General features: G+C 33.7%; 1 protein-coding gene across 3 annotated transcripts in view; it reads left to right on the top strand.

The window, feature by feature from the left end:
- Positions 1-20,343, top strand: part of ADAM18 (ADAM metallopeptidase domain 18) — a 187,832-nt gene that overhangs the window by 34,854 nt on the left and 132,635 nt on the right. For all 3 annotated transcript variants that reach the window (XM_047717160.1, XM_047717159.1, XM_047717158.1), the window contains 3 exons: positions 11,535-11,606; positions 11,803-11,969; positions 12,904-12,985. In XM_047717160.1, the coding sequence (XP_047573116.1) occupies positions 11,535-11,606; positions 11,803-11,969; positions 12,904-12,985 (321 nt within the window). The remainder of the gene's footprint in view (positions 1-11,534; positions 11,607-11,802; positions 11,970-12,903; positions 12,986-20,343) is intronic.

Below are 20,343 nucleotides of genomic sequence, written 5' to 3'. Positions count from 1 at the left end.
CCCCTTCAAAATTCTCAGATCGTTTTTCAGAGTCCATAGTCTCTCATGGTTCACCTCCCCTTCCAATTTCCCTCAATTCCCTTCTCCTCTCCATCTCCCCTTGTCCTCCATGCTATTTGTTATGCTCCACAAATAAGTGAAACCATATGATAATTGACTCTCTCTGCTTGACTTATTTCACTCAGCATAATCTCTTCCAGTCCCGTCCATGTTGCTACAAAACTTGGGTAGTCAACCTTTCTTTTTTCTTTCTTTTTTTTTTTCTTAGCTTGGCTCTCTAATACATAATATATATGAATGCATTGTGTATATTCCTAACTCCTCCCCCACCTTATAGAGTAGCTATTTTATATACTCCTTAATCAGATTTTACTCATCTTTACAAATCATGGATTTTTTTAACTTGATATTCTGTTTAGGATTTTAGGGTTCATGCTTAGGAAATAATAATATGTAATGTCCTTCTTATAATGTTTTATTTCATTATATTAAGCTTATGCAAGCCTCATAAAATGAGTTAAATATTTTATTCAGAATTTATACATTGTAAGTTTGATCTCTTCCATATGTATTTGGAAACATTCACATCTGAAGCCAAAGAGATCTTCAGCTTTCTTAAGGGAATATTTTTAAGTACTGATTTAATTGCTTTGGTGTGTATAAGGCAGTTTAGATTTCTTTATTTTGTTTCACTTTCTGTAAGTTAGGTTTTTAAAGAATTTTTTATATCATTTAAGTTTTCAAAATTGTTAAAATACATTTATTGAAAATACCTTTTTATCTTTAAAAAATTGGTAACGTAGTAGTGATATCACCATTTCTATTGCTCAACATTGCTATCAGTGATCTCTTTTCATTCTTAAGTTTTTTAATGAAATCATCAAATATAAAAATTAACATTCCTACAAAACTATTTACTAGTCTATAGATTTTGTTTGAATTTTGATAGTTACCCCATAAATGTTGTTTTTCTTGCCCAGCCTCCAATCTAGGATCCTACACTCCATTGAGTTGTAATGTCTTTATTCTCTTCTGATATGTTATGGTATTATGGTCTTTCTGTGTGTTTCCTATACCTTGAAATCTTTCTTGTCTTTCCTGATACCTTTCTTGTATTGGAGAATACTTTCCAGTTACCTTGCTGAACATACCTCAATATCTAAGCAGAAAATCAAAAAGGAAACAATGGCTTTGAATGACCACACTGAACCAGGTGGACTTAGCAGATATCTTCAGAACATTTCATCCTCAAACAGCAGAATACACATTCTTCTTCAGGGCACATGGAACATTCTCCAAACTAGATCATATACTGGGTCACAAATCAGGTTTCAAGTGGTACAAAACATAGAGATCATATCATGCATATTTTCAGACCACAGTGCTATAAAACTACTAGTCAACTACAAGAAAAAATTTGGAAATAGATGGAGGTTGAAGAACATCCTACTGAAGAATGAGTGGGTTAACCAGGAAGTTAAAGAAAAAATGAAGAAATACATGGAAGCAAATGGAAATGAAAATACAATAGTCTGAAACTTTTAGGATACAGCAAAAACAGTCAGAAGAGGGAGGAATATAGCAATACAGCCTTTTCTTAAAAAATAAGAACAGTCTCAAATATACAATCTAACCTACTCCTAAAGGAACATGAAAAGAATAACAAATAAATCCAAAGTCAGCTGAAGGAGGGTAATGATAAAGATTAGAGCAGAAATCAATGATATGTAAACAAACAAACAAAAGTCCAGAATGGATCAGTAATCTAGGAGCTGGTTCTTGAAATAATTAATAAAATTGATAAACCTCTAGTCAGGTTTATAAAAAAGAAAATAGAAAGGAAGGACCCAAATAAATAAAATCATGAATAAAAGAGGAGAGATCACAACCAACAACAAAGAAATACAATCATAAGAGAATATTGTGAAAAATCTTCCAAAAATTGCATAATTGGGAAGAAATAGGTTAGTTATTATAAATATATAAATTACCAAAATTGAAACAGGATGAAAAGAAAATTTGAACAGCCGCATAACCAGCAAAGAAATTGAAACAGTAATCAAAAATCTCCCAACAGGGTCCAGGGCCAGATGGCCTCCCAGCAGAATTCTGCCAAACATTTAAAGAAACATTAATACCTATTCTTCAGAAGCTGTTTCAAAAGTGGAAATGGAAGGAAAACTTCCAAATTCATTCTATGAAACCAGCATTTCCTTGATCCCCAAATCAAACAAAGACCTGCAACAAAAAGAATTATAGACCAATATCCCTGATGAACATAGATGCCAAAATTCTCCTCAAGATACTAGCTAATAGGATCCAACAGTACATTAAAAGGATTATTCACCATGACCAAATGGGATTTATTCCTGGGCTCCAAGCATGGTTCAACATCCAGAAATCAATCAATGTGATACATCACATTAATTAAAGAAAGAACAAGGACCATATGATTCTCTCAATAGATGCAGAAAAAGCATTTCACAAAATACAGCATCTTTTTTGATAGAAACTCTCTGCAGTGTTGTTATAAAGAAAACACACCTCAATATCACAAAAAGCACATATGATGAGCTAATATCATCCCCAATGGGGAAAAACAGAGAGCTTTTCCTCTGTGGTCAGGACCAAGACAGGGATGTCCACTGTCACCTTTGTTTTTAACATAGCACTGGAACTATGTTCCAGTTGCCTCAAAAACCAGACAACAGAAGGGCATAAAATGTATCCAAATCATCAAGGAAGAAATCAACTTTTCACTCTTTGCAGATGACATGATACTCTCTGTAGAAAACCCAGAAGACTCCACCAAAAATTTGCTGGAACTGATACACAAATTCGGTAAAGTTACAGGCTACAAAATTAACACACAGAAATATGTTGCATTTCTATACACTAATAATGAAGCTGCAGAAAGAGAAATCAATTCCATTTACAATTGCACCAAAAATCATAAAATAGCTATGAATAAATGTAACTAAAGAGAGAAAAGATCTGTACTCTGAAAACTATAGAACACTTATGAAAGATATTGAAGAGGAATGGGAAAACACTCCATGCTCATGGATTGGAAAAACAAATATTGTTAAAACTTCTATACTACCCAAAACTATCTATACATTTATTACAATCAGCATCAAAACACCACCAGATCAAATCCTAAAATATGGGTGGAACCACAAAAGACCCTGAATAGACAAAGCAAACTTCAAAAAGAAAAGCAGAGCTGTAGGCATCACAATTCCTCATTTCAAAGTATAATAACAAAGCTCTAGTCATCAAGACAGTATGGTACTGGCACAGAAACAGACACATAGATGAATGGAACAGAATAGAAAACCCAGAAATGTATCCTCAATGCTATAGTGAACTAATCATCAACAAATCAGTAAAGAATATTCTATCAAAAAAAGATAGTCTCTTCAACAAATCGTGTTGGGCAAACTGGATAGTAAAACTCAAAAGAATGAGACTGGACCACTTTCTATACCATCCATAAAAATAAAATCAGAATTTGTGAAAGACCCAAATGTGAGACAGGAAACCATCAAAATCATAGAGGGGAACACAGGCAACAACCTCTTTGACATTGGCTGTAGCAACTTTTTACTGGATACATCTCTGGAGGCAAGGGAAACAAAAGCAAAAATTAACCATTCGGACTTCACCAAGATAAAAACTTCTGTGTAGTGAAAGAAACATTAAACAAAACTGAAAGGCAACCTATGGAATGGAAGAAGATATTTTCAAGTGACATATCTGATAAAAAGTTAGTATCCAAAATATATAAAAATTTATCAAACTCAACAACCAAAAACCAAATAATCCAGTTAAGAAATGGTCAGAAGACATGAATAGACATCTTCCCAAAGAAGACATGCAGATGGCTAACAAACAGATAAAAAGATGCTAAACATCACTCATCACCAGAGAAATAGAAATCAAAATCATGATATCATCTCACACCTGTCAGAATGGCTAAAATTAACAACACAGGAAGCAAAAGGTATTGGTGAGGAAGTGGAGAAAGGGCAAAACTCACACCATTGGTGGCAAACTGTAAGAGACTATTAACTTTAGAGAACAAATTGAAGATTGATGGGTGGGGGGATGGGCTATATTGGGGTTAGGTATTAAGAAGGAAACTTGGGACGCCTGGGTGGCTCAGTGGGTTAAGCCGCTGCCTTCGGCTCACGTCATGATCTCAGGGTCCTGGGATCGAGTCCCGCATCGGGCTCTCTGCTCAGCAGGGAGCCTGCTTCCCTCTCTCTCTCTCTCTGCCTGCCTCTCCGTCTACTTGTGTTCTCTCTCTGTCAAATAAATAAATAAAATCTTTAAAAAAAAAAAAAAGAAGGAAACTTAACTGTGATGAGCACTGGCTGCTATATGTAATTGATGAATCACTAAATTCTACTCTTGAAACAAATATTACAGTATATGTTAACCAACTAGAATTTAAACCAAAACTTGAAACTTACAGAAGATAAAAAATTTAAAAATATTGGCATAATGTCTTGCATGGAACACTGGGTGTTAAATGCAAACAATGAATCGTGGAACACTACATCAAAAACTAATGATGTACTACATAGTGACTAACATAACATAATAAAAATATATTGGCAAAAATGTTTTAATAGTCAATTATTAGCCTTTTATTATCTTGTAGGATGTGTATTTTGGCCTCATTTATGCTTGATATTGGTAATTTATATCATCTCTCAATTTTCTTGATAGTACTTATAAGGGTATCAATTATACTCATCTTTTCAAAGAATATTTTTATTACTTTATTTTTATGTTTATTTCCTAATTTATTGCTTCTTTTTTTAAAATTTTTTTCAGTGATCCAAAATTCATTGTTTATGTGCCATACCTAGTGCTCCATGTAATATGTGCCCTCCATAATACCCACCACCAGGCTCACCCCACTTCCAACCCCTCCCTCCAAAATCCTTTTTGTTTCTCAGAGTCCACAGTCTCTCATGGTTGTCTCTCCCTCCGATTTCCCCCAACTCACTTCTCTCCATCTCCGAATGTCTTCTGTGTTATTCATTATGCTCCACAAGTAAGTGCAACCATTATGAGAATTGACTCTCTCTGCTTGACTTATTTCACTCAGCAAAATCTCTTCCAGTCCCATCCATGTTGATACAAAAGTTGGATATTCAACCTTTCTGCTGGAAGCATAATACTCCATTGTATACTTGGACCATATCTTTATTAATTTGTCCATTGAAGGGCATCTTGGCTCTTTCCACAGTTTGGTGACTGTGATCATTGCTACTATGAACATTAGGGTAGAGATGGCCCTTCTTTTAACTATATCTGTATCTTTGGGGGTAAATACCCAGTAGTGCAATTGCAGGATCATAGGGAAGCTCTATTTTTAATTTCTTAAAGAATCTCCACACTGTTTTCCAAAGTGGCTGCACCAACTTGCATCCCCCACCAACAGTGTAAGAGGATTCTCCTTTCTCCACATCTTCTCCAACATGTTGTTTACTGTCTTATTAATTTTGGCCATTCTAACTGATGTAAGGTGGTATCTCAATGTGGTTTTCATTTGAATATCCCTGATGGCTAATGATGATGAACATATTTCCATGTGTCTGTTAGCCATCTGTATGTCTTCATTGGAGAAGTGTCTGTTCATGTCTTCTGCCCATTTTTTTGACATGATTATCTTTTCTGTGTTTTGAGTTTGAGGAGTTCTTTATAGATCTTGGATATCAGCCCTTTGTCTGTAGTTTCACTTGTGAATATTTTCTCCCATTCTGTGGGTTGCCTCTTTGTTTTGTTGACTGTTTCTTTTGCTGTGCAGAAGCTTTTGATCTTGACAAAGTCCCAAAAGTTCATTTTTGCTTTTGCTTCCTTTGCCTTTGAAGACATATATTGAAAGAAGTTACTGTGGCTAATGTCAAAGAAGTTACTGCCTATGTTCTCCTCTAGAATTCTGATGGATTCCTGCCTCATGTTGAGGTCTTTTATCCATTTTGAGTTTATATTTGTGTATGGTGTAAGAGAATGGTCAAGTTTCATTCTTCTATTCATAGCTGTCCAATTTTCCCAGTACCATTTATTGAAGAGACTATCTTTTTTTTCCACTGGAATTTTTTCCTGCTTTGTCAAAGATTAGTTGACCATAGAGCTGTGGGTCCATATATGGACTCTCAACTCTATTCCACTGGTCTATGTGTCTGTTTTGTGCCAGTACCATGCTGTCTTGGTGATCACAACTTGTAGTAAAGCTTGAAATCCAGCAACACGATGCTCCCAGCTTTGTTTTTCTTTTTCAACATTTCCTTAGCAATTCAGGGTCTTTCCTGGTTCCATGCAAATTTTGGGATTGGTCCAGCACTTTGAAAAATGCTGGTGGAATTTTGGTCAGGATGGCATTGAAAGTATAGATTGCTTCTGGGCAGTATAGACATTTTAAGTGTTTATTCTTCTGATCCATGAGCACGGAATGCTTTTCTGTCTTTTTATGTCTTCTTCAATTTCTTTCATGAGTGTTCCATAGTTACTTGAGTACAGATCCTTTACCTTTTTGGTTAGGTTTGTTCCCAGATATCTTATGGTTCTTGGTGCTATAGTAAATGGAATCGATTCTCTCATTTCCCTTTCTGTATTTTCAGTGTTCGTGTGTAAGAAAGCAACTGATTTCTGTACATTGATTTTGTACCCTGCCACATTACTGAATTACTGAATGAGTTCTAGTAGTTTTGGGGTGGAGTCTTTTGGGCTTTCCATATTAAGTATCACGTTATCTGCGAACAGAGAGAGTTTGACTTCTTCTTTGCCAATCTGAATACACTTTATTTCTCTTTGTCGTCTAATTGCTGTTGCTAGGACTTCTAATACTATGTTGAACAAGAGTGGTGAGAGTGGGCGTCCTTGTCGTGTTCCTGATCTCAGAGGGAAGGCTATGACCTTTTTCCCATTGAGGATGATATTCACTGTGGGTTTTTCATAGATAGATTTTATGAAGTTGAGGAATGTTCCTTCTATCCCTATACTTTGAAGCGTTTTAATCAGGAACAGATACTGCATTTTGTTAAATGCTTTTTCTCCATCAATTGAGAGGACCATGTGGTTCTTCTCTCTTCTCTTGCTGATTTATTCTATCACATTGATTGATTTGCAAATGTTGAACCACCCTTGCATCACATGGATAAATCCCACCTGGTCATGGTGTATAATCTTTTTAATGTACTGTTGGCTCCTATTAGCTAGGTTCTTCTTGAGAATCTTGGCATCTGTATTCATCAGGGATATTAGTCTAAAATTCTCCTTTTTGGTGGGGTCTTTGCCTGGTTTGGGGATCAGGGTAATGCTGGCTTCATAGAAAGGATCTGAAGGGTTTCCTTCTGTTTCAATGTTTTGAAACAGTTTCAGGAGAATAGGTATTATTTCTTTGAATGTTTGGTAGATTTCCCCAGGGAATCTGTCAGGTCCTGAGCTCTTGTTTTTTGGGAGGTTTTTGATCACTGCTTCAATCTTGTTACTAGATATTGGTCTATTCAGGTTGTCAATTTCTTCCTGATTCAGTTTTGGAAGTTTGTAGGTTTTCAGGAATGCATCTATTTCATCTAGGTTGCTTAACTTACTGGCATATAACTGTTGATAATAATTTCTGATGATTGTTTCTATTTCCTTGGTGTTGTGATCTCTCCCTTTTCATTCATAATTTTATTAATTTGGGTCTTCTCTCTTTTTTTTTGATTAGTTTGGCCAGTGGTTTTTCAATCTTATTGATTCTTTAAAAAAAAAAAACAGCTTCTCGTTTCATTGATATGTTCTACTGTATCCCTAGTTTCTATCTCATTCATCTCTGCTCTGATCTTGATTAGATTTTTGTGTGTGGGTTGGCTTAATTTGTTGTTTCTCCAGTTCTTTGAGGTCTATAGAGAGCTGCTGTCTTCAGGATTTTTCAAATTTTTTTGAGGGAGGCTTGAATGGCTATATATTTCCCCCTTAGTGCTGCCTTTGCTGTATCCCATAGTTTTGGGGCTGATATGTTTTCATTCTCATTGGTTTCCATGAATTTTTTAAGTTCTTCTTTGATTTCCTGATGGATACAAACATTCTTGAGTGGGACAGTCTTTAGCTTCCAAGTGTTTGTGTTCCTTCCAAACTTTGTCTTGTGATTGAGTTCCAGTTTCAAAGCATTGCAGTCTGAGAATAAGCAGGGAATAATCTCAATCTTTTGGTATCAGTTGAGTCCTTTTTGTGACCTAGTATGTGGTCTATTCTGGAGAAAGTTCCATGTGTGCTTGAGAAAAATGAGTATTCTGTTGTTTTAGGGTGGAATGTTCTGTATATATCTATGAGGTCCATCTGGTCCAATGTGTCATTCAGTGTTCTTGTTTCTTTATTGATTTCATGCTTGGATGATCTATTACTGAGAGTGGTGTGTTAAGATCCCCTAAAAGTACTGTATTCATATCAATATGACTCTTTTTCTTGGTTAACAGTTGTCTTATGTAGTTGGCTGCTCCTATATTTGGGGCATGAATATTTACAAACTGATAGAGGAAAAGGATCAGGAGGAGGCCTGGAACAAACAGCTTAGAAGCCATGAGAACAGAATTATGGAAATTAAATGATTCCATGAAATGTTCCAATATCAGAATTATTAAGATCCCTGAGGGTGAGGAGAAAGAAAGAAGACTAGAGGATATAGTTGAACAAATTCTCCATGAAAATTTTCCCAATCTGGGGAACAGAACAAGCATTCATATCCTAGAGGGTAGAAAGAACATCCCCATGATGAATGAATCTAGAAAGACTTCGAGGCACTTGATTGAAGACTGTCAAATCATAATTTTAGACAACAGCTTTTGAGAGGAGCTCTGAGGAAGAGATTCCTTACATACAGAGGAAGGTCCATCAGAATAATGTCAGACCTGTCCACAGAAACCTGGCAAGCCATAAAGGGCTGGCAAGACATGTTCAAGGCATTAAATGAGAAGAACATGCAGTCAAGAATACTTTATCCAGCAAGGCTGACATTCAAGATGGATGGAGAGATAAAGAGCTTCCAAGACTGGCAAGGTTTAAAAGAGTATATGACCACCAAGCTGGCACTACAAGAAATATTAAGGGGGGTTCTATAAGAGAGAAAAAAACAAAACAAGAATATCATTGGACAGAAATTTACAGAGACCATCTCTAGAAACAAGGACTTCACAGTCAACATGATGTCAATAAAAATGTATCTTTCAATAATCACTCTCAGCATGAATGGCCTAAACACTCCCATAAAATGGCACAGGGTTGCAGATTGGATAAAAAGACAGGACCTGTCCATATGTTGTCTACAAGAGACCCATTTTGAACTTAAGGATACATCCAGACTGAAAGTGAAGGGATATAGAAGCATCTTTCATGCCAATAGGCCTCAAAAGAAAGCTGGGGTAGTGATTCTCATATCAGATAAATTAGATTTTAAACTAAAGACTGTAGTCAGAGATAAAGGAGGACACTACATCATTCTTAAAGGGTCTATCCACCAGGAAGATCTAACAATTTATTGCTTTCTTATCTTTTCTTTGTTATTTCATCCCTTTTAGTTTCTTTCATTTGAAGATCACTGATTTTATGCATTTTTTAAATTTTCTAGTATATACACGGTTAAAAATATATTTCTAGTCAATGAGTAACTGTCTAATACAAGGGCTTTTGTTTGTTTTTAGCAACTCAAGTTTTGATAAGTCTGATTTGTATCATCATTTCAGTTTTTCTAAATCATTTTCTAATTTGTGTGTGTGTGTCTGTGTCTGTGTCTGTGTCCGTGACCCTTGGGTAATTTAGAATTGTACTGGTTAGATTAAAAATATTTGGGGATTTTCAAGTTATATTTTAGTTGCTCATATCTAGTTTTTTTTTTTCCATATTGGTAAAAGAGCATAATCTGAATGACGTAAAATCTTGGAAATCTATTGTGACTTCCCTTATGGCCCAGTATATGGTCAATTTTGTAAATGGTCCACATGCATTTGGAAAGGATTTGTTACATTCTGCCCTTGTTAGATGCAGTACTCTTTGTATATTAATGAGTCAAATATTTTAACTGCATTGTTCAGATCTTCTATATTTATTACATTTCCCTCTCATTGTATCAGTTACTAAAAGAATTATCTTAATATCTGGAACTAGGATTGTGGGTTTCTTAAATTCTCCTTTTAATTGTGTCCATTTTGTTTTCCATATTTTGGTGATGTGTATTATTTCCTACTGTTTAAGCATCGCTATGTCTTCCCTATATATTAAGAATTTTTACTTTGTGAAATAAACCTTTGGAGCTAGTGATATCTTCCAAAGAGTAATGACATTTAGTAAATGAAATTATACTTCTACTCTGATGATCTTGAATATTCTCAGACTGTCATACGTAAGGATTTTTCTATTTGTGTGTTTTATGGGGATATCTTTCATGTATATAACAACTGTCTAATGGACTGTTTCTTTGACTATAAGGAAAACATTTTGACTAGAATATATTTAACTTCTTATTCATCCAATGGAAATATATAATTAATTTTCCATTACTTCTGTTATCAACAATTATAACAAGTAATTCATTTCCTTAACTATCATAATTTTGAGGAAACTATACAGATTTCTAAGATTTGCTACGATTCTAATTTTTCAATTAAAAAAATTACAACTTTTGCAAAAGTATTAATCATTTTCCAAAATATGACTCCAAAGAACGTGTGTTAATTAAGTTCCCAAATAAGAATTTATGTCCTCTCACCTGGGTGGCTCAGTTGGTTAAGTATCTGCCTTTGGCTCAGGTCATGATTCTAGGATCTTCGGTTGGAGTCCTGCGTTGGTCTCCTTGCTCAGTGGGGAGCCTGCTTCTCCCTCTGCCTGAAACTCCCCTTGCTTATGTTCTCTCTCTTTCACTCTCTCTGGCAAATAAATAAAATCTTAAGAAAAAAGAACTTAAGTGCTCTCAAGAATTTACCAGTTTCAAAGGACTTTTTTTCTCCTTGCTTTTACATAATTTCATCTTATTTATCAAAACTTTTTAAAATTCTTATGCCACATAATTTTTAATATTTTATAATTGGGATTTCTGGGTTTTGTTCTATAGAAATATTTAAGCATTTTGACTTTTAAATATTTATTTATTTGATTTTTTTTTAACCAACCATGTGACAGGAGGTTTTGTGATTCCCTCTGTGTCATAAAAATGACTGTTATTTTCTCTGTGTCTGGCTGAAAAAAAAAAAATCCCATTATACTAAGGAGGAATCTGTGAAGTTATTTTAGGACTTCTTGATTTCAATTGTTTCTGTTTGAGAGTGTCTTTAAAGCATCAACAAATGAGAATCTATCTCAGAAACCTATGATTTTTATTGTTTCTTTTATTATAAATGTTATTATCTTTATATTAGTATGCTTTATATTGTCTGACAAATGCCGTGGTTTACCTACCTGGTGTAAGCAAGATATATGCACCATAAAAAATTGCTATCACTCACTCACATTTAAAAAAAAAATCACTTAAAATTGTTTTTCAGTATGATTACATGGGATCAGAAGTGATGGCTGTAACACAGAAAATTATCCAAATTATTGGCCTTGTCAACACTGTAAGTCTTAAGTTTTTTACATTTATAGTTTTATGAAAAATTACTGAAACTTATTTCTATCATGACAAATTAATGACTTAAAAATCTTCAATTATTAATATCCAAAATAATAAACTGAACTTATTCTTTATTTTTATGTAATTTTGAACTAATGACTAATGTTATTTGAACAAGTATGCCATAAATCTTATTTTAGATGTTTACCCAGTTCAAATTGACTGTGATGCTGTCCTCCTTGGAATTGTGGTCAGATAAAAACAAAATTTCTACCAACGGGGATGCTGGTGATTTATTACAAAGACTTTTCACATGGAAACGGGACTATCTTCTCCTACGGCCCCATGACATAACATTCTTACTTATGTAAGCACAATGCTCTACATTAAAAAAGAGATATTAAATAATTTCAATAATTTGATAATTTAATGCATTTATTGTGTTCTTCAATTTCTGTAGGCCCCTCTGAAAATTTTAAATAAACATTGCTGTTGCCATGAGTGCACTAATATAGTTGAGAAAATGATAAAAATAAAAACAACATAAATAAATTATATAAAAATATATTTCAGAATATAATTTATGTAAGATTTACCTTTCATAAACTTTCATGATGTTAACTATACTATAGAATACATATAAGCTTTAGCTTCTATTTAATAATGTCAAAATTGTCACTATTCAGTTACTATGACCTATAAAATGTTAATAATTTTTTGTCTATTCTTTGACTAAAGAAGATATTTTTGGTAATAATTTAAGAAAATGCTTACATTTTAGATAAGCAAGACTTCTTATTACACAAGTTAAAAACCCCTTTGTTTAACTTTTAGTAACCAAAAGAATGCATGCAGTACAAGGAAAACGGAGGAAAATTCAAGATAGTAAAATTTTATCAAGTCTAGGAGTTAGGTGAGGAGAGAAAATTGGATTTAAATGAATTTTAGGGGTGCCTGGGTGGCTCAGTTGGTTAAGTGTTCAACTTAGGATTCAGCTCTTGTCAAGATCTCAGGGCTGTGATATGGAGGCCCCACAATGCACTCTGCTTGAGATTCCCTTCTTCTCCCTCTCCTCAGCTCCTCTCCACTCTCAAATAAATAAATAAATCTTTAACTAAAAAAATAAATTATAGTTTTTAATGATTTGACCATTTTGTAAAGTATATTAGATAATATCCAGATCAAGAATTGGTTTGTTTGAAAAATCATTTTAAATATATGGGAGATTTAATTTAAAAGTAAGCTAGTAAATTGTTCTGAATAAGTATGGCAATAAAAAAGGCTATACTATAATGATGTAGTTACAGGAAACGTCCTGCATATTTGGGAGCAACATTTCCTGGCACAATATGCAATAAAAGCTATGATGCAGATATCGCTATGGTATGTAATTTTTATCCTTCTTTACTATTTTTTCTAAACTTTATATTGTATTTTATATTATTTTACATAGCTAAATAGTATAAAATAAAAGTAGTGAATATTAACCTGACATTTTCCTCTATATGTGTGTTTATTATTTTGTTGGGACAGAATTATTTTAATCTCAGAAAGTTTATTTAATTATAAGTTATAACATAAAGCAAAAGTGTAACATACATTAATATACTTATTCACCAAGTAGGCAAAATGACTAACATTTATATCAGATTTTCTAAGGATGTAAAGCCATAGAAAAAAGAGCACGTCTACTTTAAAGAACAAAAATCATGAATTTGTGCTTCCATTTTATGTGTACTTTATGCAATTGTTACAAATGTATGTATCCATTAACCACCATTGTTCTGCATTGTTCTTATTTATGCATCATTTCAGTACTATTTTGAATAGCTTTTAAAAAGATGCATATATGTTGAATCATATAGCTCCTCTTTTTCGTTTAAAATTTATATGTTACCAAGAAATACACATTCACTTATCATAAATATAAGTGGTTTTACAGGACTATTACTGAAAAACAAACAAACAAACAAACTGAATCCCCCTTGCATAAACTACACTCTTGAATTATTTTTCTTATTTTTTAAAATTGTTCTTCCTGGCTTATACTTTCACTTTCATTTCCTTATAAATAAAAGTTTTACTGGAGTATATCATATATAGAGAACATGGAAAAAATCATAAATATATAGGACAATAAATTTTGACTAAGTCAATATGTAGACATGAACATCACAGAGACCAAGAAATAGAATATTTCAGCATTTCAGAAGACCACTGTGAATCATATATCTTGTTTCACTTACTATCCATACCAAAGAAAACCACTTTCCTGACACTTCACATCCTTGGTTAGTTTGACCTCTTTCTGAACTTTATGTAAATTAAATAATTCTTATGTCTGCCATTTATTCGTTCAAGATTATGTCTGTGAAAATTATCCTGTTTATATGTGTAGGAATAGTTTATTCATTTTTTACTCCATATTTCTAAATAATATCCCCATGAAATTTCTTGAATTTTCAAATTTAGACATCTATTGACTTCTTATCATTGAAATCAGAATTTAATACCCTAATAGCTCATCATACTTACATGCCACTTCTTCCATTCTTCCTCTGTAATTATATAACTTACTAGAATTTTGTTTTATTCTCTGATGGGCCAAATAATGAACTAAACTTAAATTGTCTTCATTGCATAACTTTTGCTTCTTCTCAAATTTGTAATTGTGTCATATTGCTTTTGCCCAGATTTTCTAATAAAATTAAAAATTTTCTCTACTTCTCTACATGTTTCAAAAAATTCCTCTTTTTAACCCGAGGGACATATATTTATTCCCCAATCTCTATTAGACTTTTTGCATAGGTGTTTACAAATTTTCTATTGTGTCTTTTTTTGGGACATGTGTATTCCTTTTTCCTGACTGGCTTATTCATTTTGGGAGTCTATATGCCTCTATAATTTACTTAAAAAATAGATGTGTATTAAATTGTTTGAGAGTGACATGACTGAAAATATATTTAATTGTTTCAAAAATCGTTTGGTTAATTTTACTTTTAAAGTAATTGTACCTTGGAATTTTAAAGGTCTTTTCTTTTGTCTTTTACCATTTCTTTAGAAATTTAATGCTATTCTTATTCTCATTCATTTGTGTGTGTTTTGCTTGTTTTCTCTATGGAAACATTTAAATCTTTTTATCCTTACATGGTGGTGTTTTTCATCATCCAGTATGCCAGTTGTACTGAAGGCCTTTCAATCTGGATGCTATTTATTTCTGATTTGAGAACTTTTACTATATTACATTTAATCATTTGCTTCCCTTTTCTCTCTGGAGCTTTGTTAATTAAAGCATGTTGACTCATCATCTAATTTATTTTATCTTATTTAATTTTTCTTTTATTTCTACATCTTCTAATATTTCTTTATATTTTCACTTTGGAGCAATCACAAATATTCTCATATCCACTTCACACTAATCCTCTTCTCTGGTCTATTGCATAGGGAACTATATACATTTCCTGGGCTTCTTTGCTTTGATGCTTTTGAGTATATTCAGCAAATATGGATGATTGGATGGTGGCAGTGAAATATTTTAGTATCTCTACATACTGACCCTGTTTGGAACAATGTCTTAAAACTATTGCTTCCTGTTCCTGTGAAACTGCTCCCCCTTCTGTTATGTAGCTCCTGCTGAATATCACTTGTTTATAGAATCTAACAGTTTTTAATTCATTCATCCTGTTCTGGTGTTCGTAGCAACATTCTGCTTTTCTAATCTTAGAGTTGCCTCTCACTTCTCTGATGTAAAGATCCTGTAATAATTTCATTTGAATTGGATGCCTTATGATGACACCTATTCAATTTAAGCTCTATCTTAAGGATTAGAAAACCTTATAAAGAAACAGGTAAATGTTTTAGGCTTTGTAGAACATGTGAACTACTATGTCACAGGTACTCAATGGTACTAAACTCTACCATTGTAATGCAAAATCCAATATAGAAAAATATAAATTTATAAGCATGGTGATTTTCCAATAAAACCTTATTCATGAATACTGAAATTTAAACCTCATATAATTTCATTTGTCACAAAATATTATTTTTTTTTGTTTTTTTTTCAACTATTAAAAAATACAGAACCATCCTTATTTGCAGACTATACTGGTCATACACCAGATTGGGTCTGTGGACAATAGATTACCCTGTCCTACTTTAATCCCAACAGCCCTTATCCTCACAGATTAATATTACAAATTGTAAGGGCTTTCTCAGAAAAGGATAATTTATAAACCAAAACAACTTATAAGATCTTGTTAACTTATGTTGACATTTTCCTGGAGAAACAAATGAAAGAATAGAAACTAAGGGTTCAGGACAAACAAGAACAGGATAATCTTTATTTAGCAGTAAATTTATTATCTAGGTAAATATATTTGAGTTTTTGAATTTAGTGTGCCAGCTCAAATATTTGAGAATGTTTTTGTATTCTTTTTTAAAATAATTTTTTAATTTTTAATAAACATATAATGTATTATTAGCCCCAGGGGTACAGGTCTGTGAATCACCAGGTTTACACATTTCATAGCACTCACCATAGCACATACCCTCCCCAATGTCCATAACCCCACCACCATCTCCCTCCCCCACTCCTACCCTCAGTTTGTTTTGTGAGATTAAGAGTCTCTTATGGTTTGTCTCCCTCCCAATCCCATCTTGTTTCATTTATTCTTTTCCTACCCACAAAACCCCTCACATTGCATCTCCACTTCCTCATATCAGGGAGATCATATGATAGTTGTCTTTTTCCAATTGACTTATTTCGCTAAAAATAATACCCTCTAGTTCCATCCACGTCATCGCAAATGGCAAGATTTCATTTCTTTTGATGGCTGCATAGTATTCCATTGTATATAAATATACCATCTCTTCTTTATCCATTCATCTTCTTTCCATAGTTTGGATGTTGTGGACATTGCTGCTATAAACATTGGGGTGCATGTGCCCCTTCAGATCACTACATTTGTATCTTTAGGATAAATACCCAGGAGTGCAATTGCTGGGTCATATGGTAGGTTTATTTTCAACTTTTTGAGGAACCTCCATGCTGTTTTCCAGAGTGGTTGCACCAGCTTGCATTCTCACCAACAGTGTAGGAGGGTTCACCTTTCTCCACATCCTTGCCAGCATCTGTCATTTCCTGACTTGTTAATTTTAACATTCTGACTTTAATTAATGTTTAATTTAATGTTAATTTTAACATTCTGTTAATTTAGCATTCTGACTGGCATGAGGTGGTATCTCATTGTGGTTTTGATTTGTATTTCCCTGATGCCGAGTGAGGTGGAGCACTTTTACATGTGTCCGTTGGCCATCTGGATGTCTTCTTTGCAGAAATATCTGTTCATGTCCTCTGCCCATTTCTTGATTGGATTATTTGTTTTTTGGGTGTTGAGTTTGCTAAGTTCTTTATAGATTTTGGACACTAGCTCTTTATCTGATATGTCGTTTGCAAATATCTTCTCCCATTCTGTCAGTTGTCTTTTGGTTTTGTTACCTGTTTCCTTTGCTGTGCAAAAGCTTTTGATCTTGATGAAGTCCCAATAGTTCACTTTTGCCCTTGCGTCCCTTGCCTTTGGCGATGTTCCTAGGAAGAAGTTGCTGTGGCTGAGGTTGAAGAGGTTGCTGACTGAGTTCTCCTCGAGGATTTTGATGGATTCATTTCTCACATTGAGGTCCTTCATCCATTTTGAGTCTATTTTCATGTGTGGTGTAAGGAAATGGTCCAGTTTCATTTTTCTGCATACTTTCTGCATGTTTTCTGCACCATTTGTTGAAGACACTGTCTTTTTTCCATTGGACACTCTTTCCTGCTTTGTTGAAGATTAGTTGACTGTATAGTTGAGGGTCTTTTTCTGGGCTTTGTATTCTGTTCCATTGATCTATGTGTCTGTTTTTGTGCCACTACCATACTGTCTTGATGATGAGAACTTTGTAATAGAACTTGAAGTCTGGAATTGTGATGCCACCAACTTTGGCTTTCTTTCTCAATATTCCTCTGGCTATTCGAGGTCTTTTCTGGTTCCATTTAAATTTTAGGATTTTTTGTTCCATTCATTTGAAAAAAATGGATGGGATTTTGATAGGGATTGCATTAAATGTGTAGATGGCTTTTAGGTAGCACAGACATTTTCACAATATTTTTTCTTCCAATTCATGAACATGGGACATTTTTCCATTTCTTTGTGTCTTCCTCAGTGTCTTTCATGAGTACTTTATAGTTTTCTGAGTATAGATTCTTTGCCTCTTTGGTTAGGTTTATTCCTAGGTATCTTATGGTTTTGTAAATGGGATTGACTCAATTTCTCTTTCTTCTGTCTTGTTGTTGGTGTAAAGAAATGCAACTGATTTCTGTGCATTGATTTTAAATCCTGACACTTTACTGAATTCCTATACAAGTTCTAGCAGATTTGGAGTGGAGTCTTTTGGGTTTTCCACTTATAGTATCATATCATCTGCAAAGAGTGAGAGTTTGACTTCTTCTTTACTGGTTCGGATGCCTTTAATTTCTTTTTGTTGTCTGATTGTTAAGACTAGGACTTCTAGTACTATGTTGAATAGCAGTGGTGATAATGGACATCCCTGCTGTGTTCCTGACCTTAGTGGAAAAGTTCTGTTTTCCTCCATTAAGAATGATAGTCACAGTGGGTTTTTCATAGATGGCTTTGATGATATTGAGGTATGTACCCTCTATCCCTACACTTTGAAGAGTTTTGATCAGGTAGGGATGCTGTACCTTGTCAAATGCTTTTCAGAATCTATTGAGAGTATCATATGGTTTTTGTTCTTTCTTTTATTAATGTATTGTATCACATTGATTGATTTGCAGATGTTGAACCAAACTTGCAGCCCTGGAATAAATCCCACTTTGTCATTGTGAATAATCCTTTTAATGACTGTTGGATCCTGTTGGCTAGTATTTTGGTGAGAATTTTCGCATCTGTGTTCATCAAGGATATTGGTCTGTAGTTCTCTTTTTTGATGGGATCCTTGTCTGGTTTTGGGATCAAGGTGATGCTGGCCTCATAAAATGAGTTTGGAAGTTTTCCTTCCATTTCTATTTTTTGGAACGGTTTCAGGAGAATAGGAATTAGTTCTTCTTTAAATGTTTGGTAGAATTCCCCCAGGAAGCCGTCTGCTCCTGGGCTCTTGTTTGTTGGGAGATTTTTGATGACTGCTTCAATCTACTTACTGGTTATGGGTCTGTTCAGGTTTTCTATTTCTTCCTGGTTCAGTTGTGGTAGTTTATGTGTCTCTAGGAATGCATCCATTTCTTCCATATTGTCAAATTTGCTGGTGTATTTTTGCTCATAATATGTTCTTATAATTGTTTGTATTTCTTTGGTGTTGGTTGTGATCTCTCCTCTTTCATGCATGAATGATTTTATTTATTTGGGTCCTTTCTCTTTTCTTTTTGATAAGTCTGGCCAGGGATTTATCAATCTTATTCTTTCAAAGAACCAGCTCCTACTTTCATTGATTTGTTCTATTGTTTTTTGATTTCTATTTCATTGATTTCTCTCCAAAATATATATTATGTATTATATATATAATAATATTAATTAATTATTAATTATGTATAATTAATTATTATAATAATATAATTAATTATATTGTATATATATAATATAATATATATTATATATTATTTCTCTTCTTTTGCTGGGTTTAGGCTTTCTTTGTTGTTCTTTCTCCAGCTCTTCTAGGTGTAGGGTTAGGTTGTGTCTTTGAGACCTTTCTTGTTTCTTAAGAAAGGTTTGTACCACTATATATTTTCCTCTCAAGACTGCCTTTTCTGTGTCCTACAGATTTTGAACCGTTTTGCTTTCATTATCATTTGTTTCCATGATTTTTATCAATTCTTCTTTAATTTCTGGTTGGCCCATTCATTCTTTAGAAGGATGCTGTTTAGTCTCCATGTATTTGGGTTCTTTCCAAATATCCTCTTGTGATTGAGTTCTAGCTTCAGAGCATTGTGGTCTGAAAAAAGCAGGGAATGATCCCAATCTTTTGATACCGGTTGAGACCTGATTTAGGACCCAGGATGTGATCTATTCTGGAGAATGTTCCATGTGCACTAGAGAAGAACGTATTTTCTGTTGCTTTGGTATGGAATGTTCTCAATATATCTGTGATGTCTCTCAGGTCCAGTGTGTCATTTAAGGCCTTTATTTCCTTGTTGATCTTTTGCTTGGATGATTTGTCCTTTTCAGTGAGGGGAGTGTTAAAGTCTGCTACTATTATTGTATTATTGTCAATAATTTCTTTGTCTAGCATTTCTTTGATTTTGTTATTAATTTGTTTATATAGTTGGCTGCTCCCATGTTAGGGGCATAGATATTTAAAGTTGTTAGACCTTGTTGGACAGACCCTTTGAGTATGATATAGTGTCCTTCCTCATCTCTTGTTATAGTCTTTGGCTTAAAATCTAATTGATCTGATATAAGAATTGCCATCCCAGCTTTCTTCTGAAGTCTGTTAGCATGGTAAATTGTTTTCCATCCCTTCACTTTAAATCTGGAGGTGTCTTTGAGTCTAAAATTATTTTTTGTAGACAGCATATTGATGGTTTTTTTTTTTTTTTCATTCTGATACCTTGTGTCTTTTGATTGGGCATTTAGCCCATTTCATTCAGGCTAACTATTGAGATATATGAATTTAGTGCCATTGTATTGCCTGTAAAGTGACTATTACTGTATATTGTTCCTTTGTGATCTACTACTTTTAGGCTCTATTTGCTT

Source organism: Lutra lutra, chromosome 2, assembly GCF_902655055.1.
Source record: "Lutra lutra chromosome 2, mLutLut1.2, whole genome shotgun sequence".
NCBI classification, from domain to species: domain Eukaryota; kingdom Metazoa; phylum Chordata; class Mammalia; order Carnivora; family Mustelidae; genus Lutra; species Lutra lutra.
Note: the sequence above shows the minus strand (reverse complement) of the source record. Positions and strands in the feature narration are given on the sequence as shown.